This window comes from Ovis canadensis, chromosome 21 (genome assembly GCF_042477335.2).
Source record: "Ovis canadensis isolate MfBH-ARS-UI-01 breed Bighorn chromosome 21, ARS-UI_OviCan_v2, whole genome shotgun sequence".
Lineage (NCBI taxonomy): Eukaryota > Metazoa > Chordata > Mammalia > Artiodactyla > Bovidae > Ovis > Ovis canadensis.
In genome coordinates this window covers 58905617-58922247 of record NC_091265.1, presented here as the reverse complement: position 1 = coordinate 58922247, position 16631 = coordinate 58905617, and the positions used below count along the sequence as shown (strand labels likewise).

The window sequence follows — 16631 nt, the reverse complement described above, 5'->3', positions numbered from 1 at the left end:
CAGAGACCCCCGGCATCCTTCCCAGCTCCACAATAGCGCCTCACTGCCCCCAGGCTGTAAACTCCCTGGGGAGGGGCTCAGCCCCAAAGGGGTGGAGATGAGAGGATGAGGAGGCAGGAAGCAGTAAAAGGAGAGAAGGGGGTGCAGGACAGGGTGGGCGCAGGCCCTCTGAGTATTTCACTGCCCCCTCTCAGGAGCCCAGGCCCAGACCCCCACCCACTGCTGGCCGCTCAGAGCCTCCCCACCAGCCCAACTGGCCCCTCCCCTGAGGAAAGCCCTTTGCTGCCCCATGCAGGGCAAGGAAGCCAATAGCTACCAGGCCCCTGTCAGCAGAGAACTCCAGGCCCCACGTCCCTGGCAGCGAGTGGCTCCTGGCTGTGGCCGGTAGACACAGAGCGCAGAGTAAGTGGTTGCATCCCAGTTTTATTCTCCTGTCCCTCACATCTGAGCCAAGGTTCAGAAATGGACCGAGGTCACCGTCCTCAGGGAATGGTCCTTGGCTCCCCTCCTGGGCCGGGCTGGGGGCTCTCTTGCCCACTCCTGCCTGCCTCCCTCAGCTGAGAGCTTCCCCGGGGACCGCCTCCTCAGGGATGGCTGCAGGGCCGAGCCCCAACAGTGAGCTGTTTGTGGGGGCCAGCCGTCCCCCCTGTCCACAAATTCATCCCAGCTCCAGCTCCGGCCCCCAGTGCAGGCCGTGGAGGATCCGGGGGCCCAGGTCTCCTTGTCTAAGGACTCGCCGTGAGTGCCCTGCCTCCCCACATTATTGGGCTGCCTGGGGTCCCCACCGAGACTCCAGTGCTGAGAACACTCCGCTCCCAAGCTCTCCATCCATGCGGTGTCACTGGCTGAGAGAAGGGGCGAGAGTTCGCTTCTCCGGTTCCTGTACCTCGAGGCCTGGAGGGAAAAGCTCAGCTCAGGCTTACCCTCTCCAAGGGGCTCCCAGCCGCCTGGCCGAGCCTCGAACATACCATGCCTTCGCTTCAGCTCTTCCCTCTGCCAGGAACTCAATTCCCCAGACACACGGACAGGACACACCCTCACCTCCAAGCCTTTGCTTCAGCTTCACCTCCTCTCGGAGGCCTGCCCTGAGCTCCCTACCTGACCTCGCCACCTGCCCACCCGGGGCTCCTGATCTCACCCACCTTGCTCTCCTTTTTTTCCCCAGGACACTGTCACCTCCTAATACTGTAGGGCTGAGCTCCCCAGGACAGGACTGGGCACCTGAGATGTGGCCAGTCTGAACTGCAGTGTGCTTGGGTGTAAAATACCACTGGACTTCAGACTTAGTGTGAAAAAAGTGAACTATCTCATTAAGGATTTTTTACACTGACTACATGTCTAAAATGGTAATAGTTTAGGCATACTGAGTTAAACAAAATATATTACTATTCTAATATTAATATGTGCTGTGATATTGAAATGTATTAATATATAATATCAATATTAATATGTATTAATAGAGTATGTTGGTGTGTTGATGTATAATTTATTAAATGTATTAAATATATATAATATATAGTATATTAAATATATACCATATATTTATATATTAATATGCTGCTACTGCTGCTGCTAAGTTGCTTCAGTCGTGTCCGACTCTGTGCGACCCCATAGACGGCAGCCCACCAGGCCCTCCCCGTCCCTGGGATTCTCCAGGCAAGAACACTGGAGTGGGTTACCATTTCCTTCTCCAATTAATATGCTAATATTAATTAATTTTACATGTCTCATTACTTCCTCTGATGGGGGTTTCCCTGGTGGCTCAGGTGGTAAAGAGTCTGCCTGCAATGCGGGAGACCCAGGTTTGATCCCTGGGCCAGGAAGATCCCCTGGAAAAGGAAATGGCAACCTATGCCAGTATCCTTGCCTGGGAAATCCCATGGACGGAGGACGCTGGCAGACTACAGTCCATGGGGGTCGCAAAGATCCTCTGATGAGGCTACCTAAACATTTTAAACCACACATGGAGCTCACGTCATAGTTCTATTGGACAAGCTACTGTAGATAATTATTTTTATGCATATCATGAGCTGTCTCCCAGCTCCCCATACCAGAACGTTCTCTGTTATATTCCCAAGTAACACGTCACCTGGCATTCCAGAAAGGCTCATGGTCAAATGAGTGAATGGGTGAATGAGGCCTGCCAGGGGCCCAGGAAGGGCAAACACCCGCCTTCCTCCCAGGCCCTCACTCACTCTCTCTGTTGGCATCTGCTTCGTGTTCCGCCAGGGTCTCGATGGAGCCGCCCCATCCCACGCCAGGTCCTGGGGGCACAAGGTGGCCACTGGGCCATGAGGGCCAGAACAGAGGCAGCAGGATGGGAGACACAGGAGCCAGGAGGGAAGCCCCCTCCCCCAGGGAGCCAGAGGGCCCCCAGCGACCCTTCTCCCTCACCTTTGCCATGGGAGCCAGGTGCCCCCAGGGGCCCTGGGCGCCGCTGTCGGAATCGCTGCCGGGGGGTATCCCCAGGACTGAATGACTCAGAGCTTCGCCCCACGGGGAATCTTGAGCTGAGTTTCCGCCGCTGCCCACCCGCCAGTGTCTCATCCCGCAGACACAGGGAGCTCTGTGCCCGGCGCATGGGTGCCGGTGAGGGGGACCCTGCAAGAGGCACGGGTGGGGGGAGGTGTCCGAGCAGTGCTGGGAGAGCTGGGGGGGCGGGGGGGGCGGGACTGTCAGGAGGAAGCCGCGTGGGCGCCACAGGGGACACGAGGCTGCAGAGATGGGGGCTGGGAGTGGGGGCAGGCAAGGTTGAATGGATGGAGGTGGCGACTGGAGGCAGGACCCTGTGCTGGCTCTGACACTAACTCACTGTGTGACCTTGGGCAAGGTGCTTCCCCTCCCTGGGCCTCGGCTTCCTCGTCTGCTGTCTGGGATAAGTGATCTCTGACTAAAGTCCCTGCTGCTCCGAGGTCCTAGGCACCGCTCTGGATGGGTAGGACCGGGTGGGTAGCAGTGCGGGCGGGAGGGAGGTGCCAGCCGAGAGGGACACAGCAGGGACCCAGGGCAGAGAGTCACCAGAACCATCTGATGGGGGGAGGGCGGCGGGGGGGGGGGAGCTGCAGCAGGAAAGGCCAGTAGGGAACACATGCGCAAGCCACACAGGAAGACCAGGGGCACTGGCAAGCCCCTGGGGACAGCGGGACCCCAGACCCACCTGTCCCATCCGCCTCCCTGCCCTCGGGGAGCTCCGTCTCTGGGGGGCCCCCCAGGCTCTCAGTGCTGCCAGCCCCATCGGCCCCCAGGCGCGGCCCCCCATGGGGGCCCCCCTCCCGCCGGGGCCGCATCAGCCTCTTCACCTTGTCTGCCAGCCAGCTGCCCTTCCTGGGGGCAAGAGGGCACAAGAGGTGGGGTCAGGCCAAGGAGGAAGGAGGACAAGAGGGCCATGTCGGGGGTGGCAGAGGCCAGGCCAACCCTCACTTGGGCCTGGACCCGGGCTAGGCCAGGGCTCAGAGGGCAGGGCAGGGCAGGGGCGAGGTAGGGAACACCTCGGGCCCTCCAGGGTGGAGCGGCCTGCTCACTTGGTCCGGGGCAGGGGCCCAGGCTCCAGCACGCGGTACTGGTCCATGATTTTTTCCACCAGCTTCTGCTTCTCCCGGCGCAGGGCGTTGAGCTGGTCCCTGGGAGCATGGGGAAGGAGGAGGTGGACTTGAGGCCTGGGCATGAACGCAAGGTACACCCCTGCTGGTTAAACAGCAACATGCCCCAGGATGGGTTGATACACCGTGCTACCCGAGCCCCCGGGAGGTTCAGCCTCCTCTTTCCCCCAGGCCTTCCCAGGGAATCGCCCATAGAGGTCCCAAGGGGCAGCCACACCGGCCCCTGCAGCCCCTCACAGGTACTCGCGCTGCTCGCGATGCAGGTGGTCCCGGCTCTCCAGGCTGCGCTCCAGGAGCTCCCGGTTCTCCCTGCTCAGCGCCTGCACCTCGGCCAGCAGCTGCCGGTTCTCCTCTTCCTGGGCGCTCCGGAGCTCTGTCAACAGCTGTCACAGGCAGACGGCAGGACAAACAAGCGGGGGCGGTGGGGGACGCTTAACCGGGCTCAGGGCAGCTGCCTTCCACCCGATTCTGGGTCTTTCCAACCCCACCCTCCCCTGCAGCCGCTCTCCCTCCCCTGCCACCCACCCCTCACCACACCTCGCACTGTGTGGTCAGCCGGCAGGCACTCAAGTCCAGCTGCTGGTTGGACTCCCGCAGTCGCTGGCTCTGGGCCTCCAGCTGTGCCCGCTCCAGCTCCAGCCTCGCCAGCCGGCCCCGCAGCTCCCCGCGTTCCCCCTGTAACTCCCCGCGCTCCCGGGACACCTCCGCCAGCATCATCTGAGCCCTGCAGAGGCAGGGAGACCTGCTTTCCAAGAGGAACACCCCACCCCCCCGGCCCACCTCAACTGGGCCATTCATGATGGCAGAGGAACCAAAACGAGGAGAGGAGGCAAAGCGGGACCCCGTGGGGAAAGGGACTAAATCACCATCAACCCACTTCGCAGATGGGAACACTGAGAACTGGCCGAGGAGGGGAGGGGCTATGCCCAGGCTGGTACCTGTCATGCTCGCTCTGCAGCCTCCGGAGCTCCTCCTCCAGGCCCCGCTGCCGATGCCCATCCTGCACCAGGCGTTCACGCTCTGCCAGCAGGGCCACCTCCTGCGCCTCCACGTTGGCCTTCTGGGCCTGCAGCTGTTCGTGCCTGCGATGAATCAGGGGCTCAGGGGGCTGCAAGGACCGGGGCCAGGGCAAGCAGGCAGCTGGACCATCTGGAAGTCCTCCATCTCCTAAGCATAGGCCCCAGGGGGCAAAGCCACGGGGCAGAATGCTGTGCTGGGTGCCCACCACTCCGGACCACCGATGAAGCTCCAGGGTGATCCCACCCTGGAAGTGCAAAGAGCCCTGCCGCACAAGAGGGCACAGCCAGGGAGAGGGGCCTGCTGGTGGTTCCCAGGGAACAGGGAGCCTGCTCTGGGCGGACAAGGGGCACCCGGGAGAGGAGCTGCGAGCTTGGAGGGGGCTGCTCACCGGCCCTGCAGCTCCCGATGGGCCAGCTCCAGCGCCCGCATGTTGGCCTTGAGGTCGCGGTGCCGGGCCAGCAGCCCCTCCAGCTCAGCCTCCTGCCGCCGCTGCAGCTGCGCCAGGGCCTCGTGGTCCCGCAGCAGGGCCTGCTGCTGCCCGCGGGTCTCCTCCTGGGAGCGCCGCGCTGCCTGCACCTCCTCCTCCAGCAGCCCCAGCTTCCTGTGCAGCTCCTGGCCCTGGGTCTCCAGTACAGACTTCTCGGCCTAGGCCAGAGGGGAGAGCGGGGTGAGGGGCTGCTGTGGGGGGCCATCCCAGACTGGCAAGGGGGGTAAGGGACAGGGGGCAGAAGGCAGAGGGCGGAGGAAAGGAGAGAGAACCATCGGGTGGGGGCCAAGGGCCAGTGGCACAAGGCTAGGACGGGACAGATGGGGCTGGGGTCGGGGCAGGGAAAGCCAGAGGGACGGATGGCCGGCCGTGGAGGGGAGGGCTCCTGGAGAGGGGGTGAAAGGGGCACTGATGGGGGGCTGGAGGCCGGCAGGCGTAGGAGCAGGGGTCAGGTGGAGGGCCGTGGGCGGGATGGGATGGGGGGCCGGGCCCACCTGCAGCCGGCTGCTGTTCTCCTGGGCCCTCTGACTCTGCAGCAGCAGCTCCTGGGCGCGTTCCTGCAGGCTCCCCAGCTGCCCCTCCAGGTGCTGCAGCTGGCCCTGCAGAGCAGCCTTCTCAGCTGCCAGCGTGGCATTCTGTTGGGGGGTTGGAGGGAGGTGATTAGCAGGGGCCCGGGTCTCTGGGGCACTGCCCCCTGCCCCCCCAGCCCCGCGCCCACCACAGCCTGACACTCACACTGCGCTCCACCTCGATGAGCCGCACGCTCTGGGCCTCCGTGCCCTTGAGCTCCGTTTGCTCCTGGGGCCCCAATCCCGCGGCACCCTGGCGCAGCTGTAAAGAGAGACCCTGGGAGGTCACACGAGGGCATCGCAGGGGTCTGGGGGCAGCCCAACAAACCTCCCCTGGCAATCCCACAGCTGCCGGCTGGGCGGTCTGCTGGGGGCCCACTGGCTATGTTCTTGTCTCCTTCCCAAGTGGACAGCGAGCCCCCCGAGGGCAGTGGCAGCCTGGTACGGGGCCCGCACCACACCAGGGCCAAGCCGGTGTGCAACAAGAGAGTCAGAAATGATCCCTAATTTATGACTGTTGGCGCTGAGCTCAGGAAGTGGTGGGGCCCCCGCAGGAGAGACACAGCAGGTGCCTCAGAGTCAAGCAGCCAGGCTCAGTCAGGTTGAAGAATGGAAGCAACAAGGCCTGGGCAGAGCTACCTGGCTCCCAGCACAGCACTTCTTCCTAGAGACCCTGAAAGGGCGCGCAAGGCAAGCGACTGGCCAAGAACTGAGGGGCAAGACAAGAGGGGGGCCCTGAAATACCTACCCGAGGATGGAGACAGGGGTGGGCTCAGGCCCCAGGAACCCGGGCGATGGCCTCACCTTGAACAGCTCGTCCTCCAACAGCAGGGCCCTCTTTCTGAGCTCCATCAGCGCCTCCTCCTTGCTGGTGGCCGCCGCCTGCAGCTCAGCTTCCAGCCGCTGCTCCAGGCCCTGGTACCTGCCGGGAGAAGTCTTAGCACCCAGCCCTCCCCAAGTCTTTACCTGCCCCTCTCTGCCCCTTGGAGAGTGCTCCACCTCTGGTGCTGGAACTCCTGTTCCCGCAGAAATTCCTGGCGTTCCAGGGCTGCCCGTTCCAGCTCATTCTGCAGACGCTCCAGTCGGGCCCCCAGCTCCCGGCCCCGCACCACGGCCTTCTCCAGCTCCTGAGGGCAGGCAGAGCAGACTCAGGGCCAGAAGGGTAGACCTCCACCCTCACCAGGCCTGAGCGTCAGGAGACCTGGCCTTCTGTCCTTGATCTGTCACCCTGAGCAAATATCTTTAACTCTCTGGGCCTCTACGCCCTGATCTGTAAAATGGGAGCAAAGCCTGATGGCCTTGCAGACGGGGTATGAGAGAGCCGGGGATTATAAGCCTGCCAGGGAGTGAGGGGAGCCCGTGGGCCAGGGCTCAGAGACGCTCGCTGGGCACATGTCTTCACCTCTTTGAATCCATGGTTCCTCATGTGCCCAGTGACAGCTGGATGCTCCCTGCGTGCTGAGGCCACACGGGGCAGGTGAGGGGAAGAGGTGCTCAGAGGCGGCGGGTCTGGAGAGTACTCTCAGCCACAGGGGGATGGCCACAAAGGGCAGGAACCTGGTAAAGGCCAGGCCTAACCACAGTGGGAGCTGGGAAGGGGAGGGCCAGGATGCTTGCTGCTGGCCAGGCCTGTGGCGGTTGGGCCATACCATTGAGGAAGTGGGTGGGAGACCCGCTCTGGCCTGTGGCCCCCGCCCCCAGAGTGGTAGATTGAACCATTCTGAGGTTCAGGGTGGGGGTGGAGGGGCTCCAGCAGGACGAAACCATGGGGAAGGGCCAACCATGACAACCGCCCACCAAGTCCTGCCCTTGGAAATGGAGCCTACCCATCTTTGCTCTGATCTTCCTGGCTTAGCAACTCCACCCGGGCCAGCCCCTACGGTCACTGCACTTCCAGGTGGCTACTGCCTCTCGCTGAAAAACTAAAAGTCCCACTAAACTTTGATGCCCACAGCCCCCAGCCACAAGAGCCCCAGGACGGAAAACAGGGATGCCCACGAAGACCCGCATCTCAGGCGGGACCCCTGCCCTGCCCCCTCCAGGCCCCGGCCACAGCCCCCAGGGCTCCAGCCACTGTGCCTCCGCCCCCACCGACCCCTGCAGTGGGGAGGCCCACTCGGACAACCCCCTTGGCCCCTGGTTCCCTCACCTTCCTCCCCTGGCCAGCCACCTCCCCCTGCACCACACACAGTCATCACCAGGAACGGCTCCTCCAGGAAATCTCACAAAATTCCCCTTTGTCCTTAATGTCTTCCACCCTCTTGGTCCTCAGAGCCAGCTCTTTTGGCCAGCCAGCCCTGCCAGCTCTTCCCCACCCACTGGCTGGCATTCCCTCTCCACTGATTAAGCCCATACTGAGTGCCAGGCGCTGCCCCAAGCATTCTGCGTTCATTATCTTACAGGATCTTGTGACACAGGTATCATTTTTATTCTGGTTTTACAAGTAAGGAAACGGAGACTCAGAGAGGAGTAACTGGCCCCAAGCCACACAGCTGAGTAGGGGAGCTGAGTTATAACCCAGATCTATCTGCCAGCATCTCTCAGCTCCTACAGAGTGGACCCCAGAGACAAGCTCTTGGCCTTACCCTCTCACCCACACTCTCAATTCTCACATGCCCCAGACCAAGCCAACAGCATGTTCCTGACTCCTCACCATCAGGAGGTGTCTCAGAGCAAATAACTTCTCCTCTCTGAACCTCAGTGTCCTGCTCTGTGTAACAAGGAACCTGCTCAGCTTCCAGAAGATCTGATACTTCCCAAGTGGTACCAATGGTAAAGAATCTGCTGCCAATGGAGGAGATGCAAGAGATGCAGGTTTAATCCCTGAGTCGGGAAGATCCCCTGGAGTAGGAAGTGGCAACCCACTCCAGTATTCTTGCCTGGAAGCTTCCATGGACAGAAGAGCCTGGCGAGCTACAGTCCGTGGGGTCACAAAAGGTCAGACGTGACTGAACACGCGCGCGTGCTGCAGCATACCCTCGCCCCAGCCCTGGGCCGCACTGGCCCGGACACCCATCCCCTTGCCTCACGGTCTCTTCCGCTTCCCCTGAGGGGCCTCCAGACCTGCAGATCTGGCCACTCTGCTCACATTATACCCTCCACTGACTCCTCGTCTTCCTCGTGAAAACAGCTGCAACTCCTCCCTTTGCTCAGAAGGAAGATGAAGCCTTGCCCAATAGGACACCTGCTTAAGGAAGTCTTCATGTCACCTCGCTCCACTCCCTGCCTCACACTCCACCCCTGCAAACGGGCCTGCTCCTCTTCCTGGCTCATTGCCACTCTCTCTACTCCTCCAGGAAGCCTTCCCTGATGAGCCCCAGCCTGAGTCCAGCGTGCTTCCTAGACCCCTACGGCTCCCCGCAGAGTCCTGTCTCCACCCCAGATGGTGAGGGTGAGTGTCTCCCAGAGGCTGCGAGTGCTGGCTGCCTAGTACAGGGCCTGGTGCCAAGAAGATGCCTGCAAACATGCTCGAATGAATGAATACAGGGGTTTCCAGGTTTTCTCTCTTCTCCAACCCCCATCCCAGCTCTGGCCAGCCACACCTGCCACTTCTTTTTCTTTCTTTTTTTGCCACGCCATGAAACTTGCAGGATCTGAGTTCCCTGACCAGGGATTGAACCTCTGCTCCCTGTACTGCAGGCACAGAGTCCACTGGACCACCAGGGAATTCTCTCACCTGCCACCTTGACCACGGGCACTGCCTTCCTACGGCCCCAGGTCCCCTTGTACACCAAGGTGACTCTCCCCAAATGCAGCATCACATAGGTCGGCTCACACCCTTGGGTGAATTTCCCCGTCTGGGGATGAAGTACCAATACCCACAAAACTGGCCTGACACACTTCTCCACCTACCCCCATGTTGCCCGGGCCCCTGAGCATCTCTAATACCTTCAAGTCTTTGCACTTGCTGTTCCCCCTGGATGAAATATCCTTCCCCACCTAGTGAGATCTCGATCTTTCCTTAGAACCCTCCCCGAAGCCTCCCTGCCCCGACCCTGGCATCAGTTCCCATTCCCATGGATTGCAAAGCACTCTGCCCGTGACAACCAATGTATCTTGAGCCTTTGCCCACCATGAACTAGACTCTTCACACCACTGTTTCCATTGGCCTTCCAAAGCCCCAGGAAGGCAACTATGAAGAGCACCCCCATTTTACAGAGGCAGGCACTGGGGTGCAACTGAGTAAACTGCCACAGTCAGAGAGTCAGGATTTTCACCCAGGCCATCTAGTTCCACGCCCACCACCTCCTACAGCCACCCATCAAAGGCAGGGGACATCTGCCCTAGTCCCAGGCCAGGTGCGCATTTGGGAAGTGGGAGTGGACTTTGCCCTTACCTCTCCAGACCCAGCTCAGTGCTGGGTACTCAGTGGCTGCCAATGAAATTAATAACCCCCAAACCCCGGCACCTGGCCTGGAACCCTGTCTTCTGGCCATGACCCCCACCATACCTCCTGGAGGGCCTGCCTCTCCTGGCGCTGTGTCTCAGCCTCCTCCAGGTGCTGGCGGCCCTCACCCTCCAGCATGTGCAGCCGCTCCTCGGCCTCCTCGGCCCGGGCCCGCAGCCTGGGCGCCTCTCGCTCCCACTGCCTCCGCTCGCGGCCAGCTGCTGCCAGCGCCTCCGCCAGTGCCTCTCGCTCCCGCGATGCAGCCTCCAGCTCCCGGGCAGAAGACTCCACTGCCTCCCGCAACCGGGCTAGCTCCCGGGCCTGGACCTCCACCTCCCGGTGGGCCTCAGCCTCTGCCCTCCGGGCCTGAGCCAGCTCCTCCGAGAGGCGGGCAGCCTCCGTGCCTCGGGCCTCCAGCCTCCGGGCTTGGGCCTCCAGCTCTGCTCGAAGTGCCTCAGCCTCTCGCTTCAGCCGCGCTGCCTCCTCCTGGAGGGCCTCCCGCTCGGGGACACCACTGACCAGGATCTCCTCGGGGGCCTGTGCCTCCCGGGTCCGGACTTCAGGAGCCCCTTCCAGTTTCTTCTGTGACTTTCGTTGGGTTGCATCCCCGACCAACCCCCCCAACCTCTGTTCATGCTCTCTGGCCTCTGTTTGCCCCTCGGGTAGGTCCAGCCTCTGGTCTAGGGTCCCCTGCTCCTCCAACTGCACACACAGGCTGGTCTCCGAGGGTCCCGGCTTGCTCTCTGGGTCCTCCTGTCTCACCCTCAGGGCCTCTGGCACCGACTCCCCAGTCTCTCCTCCCAGAGACAGCTGGGCCTGAATGTTAACCTCAGGACCCTGAGGTAGGGTCACAGAGGCAGGGGTCCGGAGAGGGGCTCCCAGGCCCGCCTTCTTCGGGAACTCCTGTGCCTCTGCGTCTGGGTCTGACTCGTGGGGCATGGAGTCTGCAGAGACCACGACATCTGTCTGGAGAGGCCTCTCCACCACCTGTGGGTCCAGATCAGATGCCGACCCCTCGAGGGCTGACTCAAACTCCAGGGGAGCGGGGTCCGAAGCCTGGGAGCCTTCATCTGCTGCCTGAGCAGCCAAGGCCTGGGGGCCAGGGTCTGAGGCCAGGCAAGTCTGCGGAGCTGATTCCGGCTCTCGAATCACCGAGTCTTCATTCTGCTCCTCCAGTAGGCGGGGCTGAGGGCACATGAGTTCAGTTCAGTCACTCGGTCGTGTCTGACTCTTTGCAACCCCATGGACTGCAGCACGCAGGGCCTCCCTGTCCATCACCAACTCCCAGAGTTTACTCAAACTCACGTCCATTGAGTCGGTGATGCCACCCAACCATCTCATCCTCTGTCATCCCCTTCTCCTCCCACCTTCAATCTTTCCCAGCATCAGGGTCTTTTCAAATGAGAGCACAGGGTCTTTTCATGAGATCACATGAGAGGGATGGTCAAACCCAGAGGAGGTGGCCAGGAAGGGCCTGCTGATGGTTGGAGGGGACTCACCTGGCCACCTGGCTGCCTCTGCAGCACCCGGAGCAGGCCTCGAAGCTCCTGATTCTCCCGCTCCAGGGTCCGCAGCCGCCCAGCCTCTGCCTCCCTCACTTCATCATGTAGCGAGGGAGCCACTCCGGGCAGGGGTTCTATGGTGTGGGAGATGAGGTCAGCAAAGTCCACTCTGCTCCCTTGGGACTCCTCACATACACCCCCGCCCCTGACACCAGACCTGGGGGAAGGGGATGGAACCAGAAGCCAATCCCACTATGAAGCAAAAGAGGGAAAGTGTTAGTTGCTCAGTCGTGTCTGACTCTGTGACCCCTTGGTCTGTCGCCCACCAGGCTCCTGTGTCCACAGGATGCTCCAGGTAAGGATACTGGAGTGGGTAGCCATTTCCTCCTCCAGGGGATCTCCCCAGCCTCGGGAATGAACCTGGGTTTCTTGCACTGCAGACATTCTTTGCTGTCTGAGCCAGCAGGGAAGCCTCAATAGCTACAGGAAACAGAGGCAGCTCCCACCTGCAGCCCTGCCGCTTGGGGCCCTGCTCACCTTCCCCAGGGGAGCCCGGGGGGTGCTCCAGGCACCGCTGAAGCTCCAGTTCCAGCTCCACATTCTCTTCTGCAAGCTGGTCCACCTGATGCCGCAGGGAGTCCAGCTCCTAGAAGGGAGAGCAGGGTCAGGCAAGCCCTCCCCGCTACGGAGAAGCCCACTGTGGGCGCTAGAGAGTCACTGGAAGGAAATGGCAACCCACTGCAGTATTCTTGCCTGGAGAATCCCATGGACAGAGGAGCCTGGCAGGCTAGAGTCTGTGGGGTCGCACGGAGTCGGACATGACTGAGTGCGCACACACACATACACAGAGGAAACAGGGAGTAGGAGTCAGTGACCACCAAAGAACCCTGGGGCCTCTGAGGTCACGGATCACTGAGTGACCGGGGGTCTCACCGCGTGGGCCTCGCCCAGCCGGGTCCGCAGCAGCAGGTTCTCGCGCTGGGTCTCGTGCAGCCGAGCACAGCGCTCCTGAGCGGCCTCCAGCTGCTCCTCCAGCAGCGCCTTGGAGGCCTCCAGAGCCCCCGAGAGCACCCGCTCCTCCTGGTGGGGAGCAGAGAGCCAGTGGCGGGATGCCCGCCCCTCCCCTCACTCCAGGCTCCCCTCCCCAACTGACCCTACACCCTAGTGGCTCTCCAGGCCCCGCCTCTCCCCTCCATCTGCCCCTCCGCCTCCAAGTTCTCTCCAGGGACCACTTCCCCAGCACCAGGCCCCGCCCTTCTCCTGGGTAGGCCCTGCCTCTTCTCAAAAACGGCCTTCCAAGGTGGCATCCTTCTAGGCCCCCACTTAGCCTAGTGTTTTAGACGTTGCCTAGGTGCTGGGGAAGTGGTGCTTCCCCAGCTTTAGACGCTGCCTCCCCTACCGCTCCCACCCTCCTCTCCAGGACCTAGCCTTGCCTAACACCTCCACCTTGCCTACCGCTCCCCTCTACCTGCCCCATCCTTCAAAGGGCCTATCCTCAGACACCCCTTCACCCCGTTATCCTAGCAACACCTGGGGCCTCCACTAAGGCCTGACTCTCGGCCAAACTCTCTCCTCTCTTGGCCCACCCTGTCCCCAGCGGCCACGCCCACCCTGTCCCTCAGAGGCCACGCCCACCCTATCCCCAGCCCCGCAGCCCGACCTCCCGCCTCACCTCTAGCCGGCCCTTGCAGGCCTCGGCCGCCTGGAGGCGCTCTCGGCAGCGTCGCAGTTCCTCCTGCAGGCGGGGCAGGCGGCCCGCCCGTTCCCGCAGCGCCTCTGCCTCCTCGCGGTACAGCTCCGCCCGCTTGGCCTGTCCCGTCAGCGCCTGGGCCTGAGCCAGACGGGTGCGGAGTTAGGACCGGCCACCCGCCAACCAGAGGGATTGGGACGGGAAGGAACCAGGTTGGAGGAGGCAGGAGGACGGGGAAGGTGCGGGGAAGGGGTTAAGAAATGCGCGACCATGCCTGGGGACATCTGAGCGCACCTCCTGGCGGAGCCTTCGGATTTCGGCCTCCAAGCCCTGCACCTCCGCTTGGGAATCCAGCAGCAGCTCCGCTTTCTCCTCGCTAGAGGGAAGGCACGCAGGAGGGGTCTGGGGACCTGCCCCTTCCAGCCTTTTTCCTCCAGCCCTGATCCCAACTGGGACCCCATCCTGCCGCCTGCCCCCCAGGTCCCTCCCAGCACTCACAGCTCCTGCCGGAGGCGCCGCAGCTGGGCCTTGGCATTGGCCAGCTGCAGGGCCAAGTGGTGCGAGGCCCCCTCCGAGGAAATCCTGGCGGGAGCCTCAGGCAACAAGGGGGCAGGCTCACGGTCCAGCAGCAGTTCGGCCAGCCGCTGTGGGAGGTCAAGGGTCAGGAGCAGCCCTTCCCAGGACCCCCACATCTGCTCCCAATTACCCAAGCTGAATCTGGCTGTTGCAGCCCTTCGGACCCAAGACCCACAGCCCCAGCCCCACATCTGGACCCCAGTGCCCCCTTCCCCACATGTCTGGATCCCATGGTCCTCCTGTTCCTTGACCTGCCGCCGCCTACCTGGGCCCCCAGGTCGCGCTCCCGTGCCAGCTTCAGCAGGGTCCCCATCAGGCTCCGGGACAGCATCTCCAGCTCCGGAGGCGCCAGCTCCCCAGGCTCTGGCCCAGTTAGCACCAGCACCAAGCCCGCCCCTGGCTGGGTCACCTGGAACCCAGGGAGAGCAGTTCAGCCAAAGAAGAAGGGGGCCAGGTGTCCCAGAGGGCAGCCCAAGTCATGGTACCTCCTGGATGGCAGCAGCCAGCTCGCTCTGGACCTCCAGACTGAGGCCCTGGATGTGGCGGATGAACAGTTCCCGGTGCTCGCACTGCAGGAGGGTGAGGAGAGGGGCGATGAGACTGGCTCCAGAGGGCACCCCGCCCCCTCTGCAGCCAGAGCTGGACCCTGCCCTGCCTTGCGCTGCTCACCTGCACTGACGCCCCCAGCAGTAGCCTAAGTATGCCTTCCAGCTCCTCCACCGCCTCCTCTGCAGGGCGCAAGCCACAAGGGGTTAACGGGGAGGGACAGTGGGTAGAAGCAGGAAGGGGTGGAGGGGTGGTGGGGGAGAGCACCTGAGAAGGGGTCAAAGCCCAGCATCTGGAGGTCTGGGGGCGGCGACAGGATCAGCAGCTGCAGCTCCTCCTGGGGTGGAGGGGGCGGGTGATAAGAGATGGGCCTCCCCCAGGGAACAGCCTCCCCCTGCCGACCCCTCACCTGGTAGAAGTCCCTCAGTCGGCCCCACAGGTGGTTGAGGTTCCGCACCCTCCAGGCTGTGGGGTCGTCACGGCCTCTGACCATTCGAGGGCCCCCTCGGGAACTGGGAGCTCTGTGTGCACAGGGGCAATCGGTGGAAGGGAAGACTGAGGACCTGCCTCCCCTGAAGCAGGCTCTGCCAACCACCCCTCAGGCTCCTCCCCCCAGGAGGCCTGGCCCCCTCCCCTCACGGCCCACCCCACCCCAGGTCATCCTCTGATGCCCCTTACATGATCCCCAGCACCCGCAGGAGCAGGGCCCCATCGCTGAGACGCAAGAACCTCTTCTCCGGACACAGAGGCCCCTCTCCTTCCTCCTCCTCCTCCCCTTCTGGTTCCTCCGCCTCCCCCACCAGCCCGGCTAGTCCCAGCGCCTGTGGGAACACAAAGGAGTCATCTGGCCTGCCCAGGTGCAGGGGGTGGAGACCCTCACCATCAGAGTGAATCCTGAGCCCCTCTGACCTGCCACCCTGCGCCCTGCGCCCTCCTCACCAGTTCCCTGAATGCCAGTGGCCCTGGGTCTGGACTCCTTTTCCTGCCCACAGCTGCCTGGACTTCTCTGTCCCCACTTGAGCCCACCCCTCCCCTCAGTCCCTTTCCCACCCCCAACGCCCCACTCTGCCCTCTCTCCCCCCACCGCCACACCAGCCCCTCCCTGCTGCTCGTTTCCTCTCCCCAGACCCCCCTCCCACTGCCCTCTCACCCAGGTGGCCAGGCTGCCACTCAGGAAGTCTCTGATCCTGGGCCCCTTGCCCCCATCCATGACGGGGTCAGGGTGTTGGTCCTACTGCGGCAGCTACACCTGCCCTGAGAGGAAGAGGAAGTCCCCGAGTGGGGGATCCCAGGCCCAGCCACAGACACCCTGTGCCGCTTCCTCCTTCCGGGTGCTGGCGGGCCTATGCACCCCCAGAGTCCTGCCGCAGCCCCTCTTTCGCCACTCCACATCCTCCCAGCATCTCGGGCAGGGCCGGCCCAGAGGTCAGCCGGGGAAGGTGGAGTCAGGGCCACCCAGGAGCAAGGCCCACCACTCCCCTGCCTCCATGGACAATGGCGGTTGAGTCCTCCCTTTATCTGGGCCTTGGTTGCCCAACTTGAAACCGAAGAGAGTGACCTCAGCCCTGCATCTTCCAGGGCCCCAGAAAGGGTTCCAGGCCTTATGTGGTGACTCTAGGCACCCGCAGTGCATCTTCCAACTTGCCTGGCTTTCCTTTCTCAAACTTACCAAACCACCCTCCCAACCTGTGACTCTTGGGAGGGGCCGCCTCCCATGTCAAGCCTCCTCTGAATCCCCACCAGAAGTGAGTACCCCTCCTCAGACCCCACCCTCCCCCAGCCTCTTTATACACCAGACTGAGACAGGACGTCTGCTCCATGTGCTAGTGACCTCGCAAGCCTTGATTTCCCATCTGTAAAAGAAGTGGGTTAGAGTCCAGCATCTGAGGGACGCAGTTCAATGCAGAGACCAGTGGCGTGTCTTGGGGATAAACCAGAATACCCCAGTTTCCCCACTGCTCACTAGAGGGCGCCGTGTGGCACACTGCTGGGTACCGAGATGTAGTAAAAAGTCACATTGTCCCCCCCCTGTCACGCTGGGGAGACAGCTATGCAGAAAGTCGCACACACACCCAAAAGGTAATGTTGCAGCTGTGCTACATGCTCTGACAGGGAAGGGATTTGACTTCAGTGGGATGATCAGGAGACACATGGTGGGGAGGAGGCCAGGGACAGTGCAGCTGAGATCAGGGATGACTGGGATAAGCAGGTGACATGAGGATTAAGGAAGGGCATTCCCAGAGTCCCAACCAGAA

The 16631-nt window shown here is 62.4% G+C and overlaps 1 protein-coding gene across 3 annotated transcripts; it reads right to left on the bottom strand.

Moving 5' to 3' along the window:
• Positions 1 to 407: 407 nt before the first annotated feature.
• CCDC88B (coiled-coil domain containing 88B) lies at positions 408 to 16280 on the bottom strand. 3 transcript variants are annotated; one of them, XR_011251721.1, is made up of 27 exons: positions 15527 to 16280; positions 15055 to 15197; positions 14786 to 14897; positions 14644 to 14713; positions 14500 to 14558; positions 14316 to 14399; positions 14096 to 14239; positions 13753 to 13898; positions 13549 to 13630; positions 13237 to 13395; positions 12498 to 12644; positions 12102 to 12210; positions 11562 to 11698; positions 10126 to 11247; positions 6675 to 6802; positions 6480 to 6597; positions 5842 to 5937; positions 5601 to 5741; positions 5008 to 5264; positions 4538 to 4681; positions 4137 to 4323; positions 3837 to 3982; positions 3522 to 3620; positions 2813 to 3324; positions 2395 to 2601; positions 2196 to 2264; positions 408 to 894 (listed from the first exon to the last, which is right to left on the bottom strand). XR_011251721.1 is itself a non-coding variant. In XM_069565414.1 (27 exons), exons 1-27 carry the CDS (start codon positions 15584 to 15586, stop codon positions 839 to 841), a joined length of 4389 nt encoding a protein of 1462 aa, XP_069421515.1. In that variant the 5' UTR covers positions 15587 to 16280; the 3' UTR covers positions 408 to 838. The 3 variants fall into 3 exon arrangements, 2 of the variants coding, with proteins under 2 accessions (XP_069421515.1, XP_069421516.1); XM_069565414.1 differs by having other exon boundaries at positions 3158 to 3324; XM_069565415.1 differs by lacking the exons at positions 14500 to 14558; positions 14644 to 14713 and having other exon boundaries at positions 3158 to 3324.
• Positions 16281 to 16631: the final 351 nt, after the last annotated feature.

What these genes read in the sequence shown, in the direction of transcription:
- CCDC88B (XM_069565414.1), bottom strand. Translation starts at nt 15,586, where the DNA reads ATGGATGGGGGCAAGGGGCCCAGGATCAGAGACTTCCTGAGTGGCAGC. An exon ending in TGCTGGGGGCGTCAGTGCAG is followed by an intron (nt 14,400 to 14,499) that starts GTGAGCAGCGCA and finishes ACCCTCCTGCAG; the next exon opens with TGCGAGCACCGGGAACTGTT. An exon ending in CCTGCAAGGGCCGGCTAGAG is followed by an intron (nt 12,645 to 13,236) that starts GTGAGGCGGGAG and finishes GCTCCCCACCAG; the next exon opens with GAGGAGCGGGTGCTCTCGGG.